Source organism: Phyllobates terribilis, unplaced genomic scaffold (genome assembly GCF_046119375.1).
Source record: "Phyllobates terribilis strain yellow unplaced genomic scaffold, ASM4611937v1 Scaffold_8__6_contigs__length_399053987, whole genome shotgun sequence".
In the NCBI taxonomy this organism is placed as follows: domain Eukaryota; kingdom Metazoa; phylum Chordata; class Amphibia; order Anura; family Dendrobatidae; genus Phyllobates; species Phyllobates terribilis.
The window spans coordinates 203,415,715-203,424,042 of NW_027362768.1; the positions used below are offsets into that span (position 1 = coordinate 203,415,715).

Sequence of the window (8,328 nt, forward strand, 5' to 3'; positions counted from 1 at the left end):
CTCTGTCCCTGGTCTCTCTGTGTCCCTGGTCTCTCTGTGTCCCTGGTCTCTCTCTCTGTGTCCCTGGTCTCTCTCTCTGTGTCCCTGGTCTCTGTGTCCCTGGTCTCTCTGTCCCTGGTCTCTCTGTGTCCCTGGTCTCTCTGTCCCTGGTCTCTCTCTCTGTCCCTGGTCTCTCTCTGTGTCCCTGGTCTCTCTGTGTCCCTGGTCTTCCTTCTTTTGGCTTGTATGTCCCCTCACTCTTTGGAAGACAAGTTGGAGGCGCTGAAGTTGATGACTGACAGCTGGGTGGACCAGTCACAAGGCGCAGCCTGAGTTAAAAGTCCCCTCTAATCCCTCCCCCCAGCACATGGCAGAGAGACTGCACCTGGGACCGGAGCTCCGACAGAGCCTGCACTCAGGACAAGTCACAGGGACTGAGCCGCGAGCCACAGAGGTGAGGAGGGGACTGCACCAGCAATGGGAGAGCAAACTCTCTGTCTGTATCTATCTCTCCATCTATCTCTCTTTCTCTGTCTCTCTCTCTCCATCTCTCTCTATCTCTCCATCTCTCTCTATCTCTCCATCTCTCTCTATCTCTCCATCTCTCTCTTTCTATCTGTCTATCTCTCTTTCTCTCTGTCTCTGTATCTCTCTCTGTCTCTATCTCTCCATCTCTCTATTTCTCTCTGTCTATCTCTCTCTATCTCTCTCTCTGTCTCTATCTCTCTCTCTATCTCTCTGTCTCTATCTCTCTCTCTATCTCTCTGTCTCTATCTCTCTCTATCTCTTTCTCTCCATCTCTCTCTATCTCTCTTTCTTTCTCTTTCTCTCTCTCTATATCTCTTTCTCTCCATCTCTCTATCTCCCTGTCTCTATCTCTCTGTCTCTATCTCTCTCTCTATCTCTCTGTCTCTATCTCTCTCTCTCTCTATCTCTCTGTCTCTATCTCTCTCTATCTCTTTCTCTCCATCTCTCTCTATCTCTCTTTCTTTCTCTTTCTCTCTCTCTCTATATCTCTTTCTCTCCATCTCTCTATCTCTCTTTCTCTATCTATCTCTCTATCTCTGTCTCTCTCTCTTTCTCTCTCTCTCCATCTCTCTCTATCTCTCTTTCTCTATCTCTGTATCTATCTCTCTCTCTGTCTCTCTGTCTCTCTATCTCTGTCTCTCTTTCTCTCTGTCTCTCTATCTCTCTCTCTGTCTCTCTCTCTCTTTCTCTCTATCTCTGTCTCTCTTTCTCTCTCTCTGTCTCTGTATCTCTCTCTCTGTCTCTCTGTCTCTCTATCTCTGTCTCTCTTTCTCTCTGTCTCTCTGTCTCTCTATCTCTCTCTCTGTCTCTCTATCTCTCTTTCTCTCTATCTCTGTCTCTCTTTCTCTCTCTCTGTCTCTGTATCTCTCTCTCTCTCTCTATCTCTTTCTCTCTATCCTGTTGGTTGGTGATAATGGAGTCTTATTTGCATTTTTGGACTTGGTGTGATTTGTCTTGTTGCTTTGTGTGACAATGGTAGATGATGGGTTATTATCAGTAGATGGGTCAGAGGGTCCCGCTCTACCACTAGTGTCAGACCCCACCGCTCCGGGAGCAGAACTCAGAGGAAGTTTACAAACACCGAACACTTCATAGTCATAAAAATATCTGTCTGTGTGCTGGAGAAAGTGGATTTCATCTGATAGAAGTGAATGCGGAAACCAGAAGTAACGAGTCCATCTGTCTCTCCCTCATAGCTCTCTATCATCTATCTATTATCTATCTATTATCTATCATCTATCTATCATCTATCTATCATCTATTATCTATCTATCATCTATCTATCATCTATTATAAATCATCTATCTATCATCTATCTATCATCTATCTATTATCTATCATCTATCTATTATCTATCATCTATTATCTATATATTATCTATTATCTATCTATCATCTATCTATCATCTATCTATCATCTATCATCTATCTATTATCTATCATCTATCTATCATCTATCTATTATCTATTATCTATCTATTATCTATTATCTATCTATTATCTATCTATTATCTATTATCTATCATCTATCTATCATCTATCTATTATCTATCTATTATCTATCATCTATCTATCATCTATTATCTATCATCTATCTATTATCTATCTATCTATATATTATCTATCATCTATCTATTATCTATCTATTATCTATCTATTATCTATCTATATATTATCTATTATCTATCATCTATTATCTATCTATCATCTTTCTATTATCTATCTATTATCTATCTATATATTATCTATTATCTATCATCTATTATCTATCTATCATCTATTATCTATCATCTATCTATTATCTATCATCTATCTATTATCTATCTATTATCTATCTATCATCTATCATCTATCTATCATCTATCTATTATCTATCTATTATCTATCTATTATCTATCTATTATCTATCTATATATTATCTATTATCTATCTATCATCTATCTATCATCTATCTATTATCTATCTATTATCTATTTATATATTATCTATTATCTATCTATTATCTATCTATCATCTATCTATTATCTATTATCTATCTATTATCTATCATCTATCTATCATCTATCTATCATCTATTATCTATCTATCATCTATCTATCATCTATTATAAATCATCTATCTATCATCTATCTATCATCTATCTATTATCTATCATCTATCTATTATCTATCATCTATTATCTATATATTATCTATTATCTATCTATCATCTATCTATCATCTATCTATCATCTATCTATCATCTATCATCTATCTATTATCTATCATCTATCTATCATCTATCTATTATCTATTATCTATCTATTATCTATTATCTATCTATTATCTATCTATTATCTATTATCTATCATCTATCTATCATCTATCTATTATCTATCTATTATCTATCATCTATCTATCATCTATTATCTATCATCTATCTATTATCTATCTATCTATATATTATCTATCATCTATCTATTATCTATCTATTATCTATCTATTATCTATCTATATATTATCTATTATCTATCTATCATCTTTCTATTATCTATCTATTATCTATCTATATATTATCTATTATCTATCATCTATTATCTATCTATCATCTATTATCTATCATCTATCTATTATCTATCATCTATCTATTATCTATCTATTATCTATCTATCATCTATCATCTATCTATCATCTATCTATTATCTATCTATTATCTATCTATTATCTATCTATTATCTATCTATCTATTATCTATTATCTATCTATTATCTATCATCTATCTATCATCTATCTATTATCTATCATCTATCTATCATCTATCTATTATCTATCTATTATCTATCTATCATCTATCTATTATCTATCTATTATCTATCATCTATCTATTATCTATCATCTATCATCTATCTATCATCTATCTATTATCTATCTATTATCTATCTATCATCTATCTATTATCTATCATCTATCTATTATCTATCATCTATCATCTATCTATCATCTATCTATCATCTATCTATTATCTATCTATCATCTATCTATTATCTATCATCTATCTATTATCTATCTATCATCTATCATCTATTATCTATCTATTTCTATCTATCAAATTCTAATTTACAGAAGCTTTATTCTCAGGACCAAACACACATTAGTTTTGCCAAAGTAAGAATAGAGTAGAGAAAAGGAGAGGAGATGGTGGAGCGATGGACGGGGCAGATCTGGGGGCTGTGGAGGTCCTCGGCATATCATGGTCCGCGCAGGACGGACTGCGCCAATATCTCCGCCATGTTTTCATCTTCTATTATCTATCCAGATCTAATACAAAAATGAAGCCTCACAAACAAAAGTGCCAGTGCAAATGCCAGCGCACCAATCTATGGTACATCCAAAAGTTCCAGAAAATGGGCAGCGCTCAATAGCAGATACCACGCAGAAAACTGCTGGGGTCCGCGAGACCAGGGGGCAACGCTTGGGCTGAAGGGCAAGTGAGCTTCCAGCAGTTCAGATGGGCCAATAAGTCCGAGCGTTTCTATTCCTTGGAGTATGACTGCGACTTCTCCCACACGATCTTCTATCATCTATCTCAGACGTATCTATATTACACAATACAATGTAAGATCCTATTGTATCAGCACGTCGATTATCTGATGTATGGAAGACTTCATATAACATGACAATGTGCACAGACTGTAATGTAACATTATCCTCTTATATATTATTATTACTATTATTTATGTCCAAGGTTCTTGCAAAATGTAAAAAAATAGAATAAAATATTTTGAGGAAATCCAAGTCTTCTAAACTGCAGAAATATAAAAGACAAATGAGAAGAGAAAAACACAAGGAGACGCAAAAGAGCAGCAACATCACAGTGATGTGCAAGAGGCTCAGACTTATTATATTGTAATATTATACAGGAGGCTCAACCTCAGTATTACTGCCCCATATACAGAGACAAGACTCTGCTCCTGTACTCAGTATTACTGCTCCATATACAGAGAGACAAGACTCTGCTCCTGTACTCAGTATTACTGCTCCATATACATAGAGACAAGACTCTGCTCCTGTACTCAGTATTACTGCTCCATATACATAGAGACAAGACTCTGCTCCTGTACTCAGTATTACTGCCCCATATACATAGAGACAAGACTCTGCTCCTGTACTCAGTATTACTGCTCCATATACATAGAGACAAGACTCTGCTCCTGTACTCAGTATTACTGCCCCATATACATAGAGACAAGACTCTGCTCCTGTACTCAGTATTACTGCTCCATATACATAGAGACAAGACTCTGCTCCTGTACTCAGTATTACTGCTCTATATACATAGAGACAAGACTCTGCTCCTGTACTCAGTATTACTGCCCCATATACATAGAGACAAGACTCTGCTCCTGTACTCAGTATTACTGCTCCATATACATAGAGACAAGACTCTGCTCCTGTACTCAGTATTACTGCACCATATACATAGAGACAAGACTCTGCTCCTGTACTCAGTATTACTGCACCATATACATAGAGACAAGACTCTGCTCCTGTACTCAGTATTACTGCCCCATATACATAGAGACAAGACTCTGCTCCTGTACTCAGTATTACTGCCCCATATACATAGAGACAAGACTCTGCTCCTGTACTCAGTATTACTGCTCCATATACATAGAGACAAGACTCTGCTCCTGTACTCAGTATTACTGCCCCATATACATAGAGACAAGACTCTGCTCCTGCACTCAGTATTACTGCTCCATATACATAGAGACAAGACTCTGCTCCTGTACTCAGTATTACTGCTCCATATACATAGAGACAAGACTCTGCTCCTGTACTCAGTATTACTGCCCCATATACATAGAGACAAGACTCTGCTCCTGTACTCAGTATTACTGCTCCATATACATAGAGACAAGACTCTGCTCCTGTACTCAGTATTACTGCTCCATATACAGAGAGACAAGACTCTGCTCCTGTACTCAGTATTACTGCTCCATATACATAGAGACAAGACTCTGCTCCTGTACTCAGTATTACTGCCCCATATACATAGAGACAAGACTCTGCTCCTGTACTCAGTATTACTGCACCATATACATAGAGACAAGACTCTGCTCCTGTACTCAGTATTACTGCTCCATATACATAGAGACAAGACTCTGCTCCTGTACTCAGTATTACTGCCCCATATACATAGAGACAAGACTCTGCTCCTGTACTCAGTATTACTGCTCCATATACATAGAGACAAGACTCTGCTCCTGTACTCAGTATTACTGCTCCATATACATAGAGACAAGACTCTGCTCCTGTACTCAGTATTACTGCCCCATATACATAGAGACAAGACTCTGCTCCTGTACTCAGTATTACTGCACCATATACAGAGAGACAAGACTCTGCTCCTGTACTCAGTATTACTGCTCCATATACATAGAGACAAGACTCTGCTCCTGTACTCAGTATTACTGCTCCATATACAGAGAGACAAGACTCTGCTCCTGTACTCAGTATTACTGCTCCATATACATAGAGACAAGACTCTGCTCCTGTACTCAGTATTACTGCCCCATATACATAGAGACAAGACTCTGCTCCTGTACTCAGTATTACTGCACCATATACATAGAGACAAGACTCTGCTCCTGTACTCAGTATTACTGCTCCATATACATAGAGACAAGACTCTGCTCCTGTACTCAGTATTACTGCCCCATATACAGAGAGACAAGACTCTGCTCCTGTACTCAGTATTACTGCTCCATATACATAGAGACAAGACTCTGCTCCTGTACTCAGTATTACTGCCCCATATACATAGAGACAAGACTCTGCTCCTGTACTCAGTATTACTGCCCCATATACATAGAGACAAGACTCTGCTCCTGTACTCAGTATTACTGCCCCATATACATAGAGACAAGACTCTGCTCCTGTACTCAGTATTACTGCCCCATATACATAGAGACAAGACTCTGCTCCTGTACTCAGTATTACTGCTCCATATACAGAGAGACAAGACTCTGCTCCTGTACTCAGTATTACTGCTCCATATACATAGAGACAAGACTCTGCTCCTGTACTCAGTATTACTGCCCCATATACATAGAGACAAGACTCTGCTCCTGTACTCAGTATTACTGCTCCATATACATAGAGACAAGACTCTGCTCCTGTACTCAGTATTACTGCTCCATATACAGAGAGACAAGACTCTGCTCCTGTACTCAGTATTACTGCTCTATATACATAGAGACAAGACTCTGCTCCTGTACTCAGTATTACTGCTCTATATACATAGAGACAAGACTCTGCTCCTGTACTCAGTATTACTGCTCCATATACATAGAGACAAGACTCTGCTCCTGTACTCAGTATTACTGCCCCATATACATAGAGACAAGACTCTGCTCCTGTACTCAGTATTACTGCACCATATACATAGAGACAAGACTCTGCTCCTGTACTCAGTATTACTGCTCCATATACATAGAGACAAGACTCTGCCCCTGTACTCAGTATTACTGCTCCATATACATAGAGACAAGACTCTGCTCCTGTACTCAGTATTACTGCTCCATATACATAGAGACAAGACTCTGCTCCTGTACTCAGTATTACTGCTCCATATACAGAGAGACAAGACTCTGCTCCTGTACTCAGTATTACTGCTCTATATACATAGAGACAAGACTCTGCTCCTGTACTCAGTATTACTGCTCCATATACAGAGAGACAAGACTCTGCTCCTGTACTCAGTATTACTGCTCTATATACATAGAGACAAGACTCTGCTCCTGTACTCAGTATTACTGCCCCATATACATAGAGACAAGACTCTGCTCCTGTACTCAGTATTACTGCTCCATATACATAGAGACAAGACTCTGCTCCTGTACTCAGTATTACTGCTCCATATACAGAGAGACAAGACTCTGCTCCTGTACTCAGTATTACTGCTCTATATACATAGAGACAAGACTCTGCTCCTGTACTCAGTATTACTGCCCCATATACATAGAGACAAGACTCTGCTCCTGTACTCAGTATTACTGCTCTATATACATAGAGACAAGACTCTGCTCCTGTACTCAGTATTACTGCTCTATATACATAGAGACAAGACTCTGCTCCTGTACTCAGTATTACTGCTCTATATACATAGAGACAAGACTCTGCTCCTGTACTCAGTATTACTGCCCCATATACATAGAGACAAGACTCTGCTCCTGTACTCAGTATTACTGCTCTATATACATAGAGACAAGACTCTGCTCCTGTACTCAGTATTACTGCTCCATATACATAGAGACAAGACTCTGCTCCTGTACTCAGTATTACTGCTCCATATACATAGAGACAAGACTCTGCTCCTGTACTCAGTATTACTGCCCCATATACATAGAGACAAGACTCTGCTCCTGTACTCAGTATTACTGCACCATATACAGAGAGACAAGACTCTGCTCCTGTACTCAGTATTACTGCTCCATATACATAGAGACAAGACTCTGCTCCTGTACTCAGTATTACTGCTCTATATACATAGAGACAAGACTCTGCTCCTGTACTCAGTATTACTGCCCCATATACATAGAGACAAGACTCTGCTCCTGCACTCAGTATTACTGCACCATATACAGAGAGACAAGACTCTGCTCCTGTACTCAGTATTACTGCTCTATATACATAGAGACAAGACTCTGCTCCTGTACTCAGTATTACTGCTCCATATACAGAGAGACAAGACTCTGCTCCTGTACTCAGTATTACTGCTCTATATACATAGAGACAAGACTCTGCTCCTGTACTCAGTATTACTGCCCCATATACATAGA

At 38.4% G+C, this 8,328-nt stretch overlaps 1 protein-coding gene across 2 annotated transcripts in view; it reads left to right on the forward strand.

Moving 5' to 3' along the window:
- The first annotated feature begins 346 nt into the window (after positions 1 to 346).
- DMBX1 (diencephalon/mesencephalon homeobox 1) overlaps positions 347 to 8,328 on the forward strand; it is a 159,204-nt gene continuing 151,222 nt past the window's right edge. For both annotated transcript variants that reach the window (XM_073642684.1, XM_073642685.1), the window contains exon 1: positions 347 to 433. In XM_073642684.1, coding sequence (XP_073498785.1) covers positions 347 to 433 — 87 coding nt within the window. The remainder of the gene's footprint in view (positions 434 to 8,328) is intronic.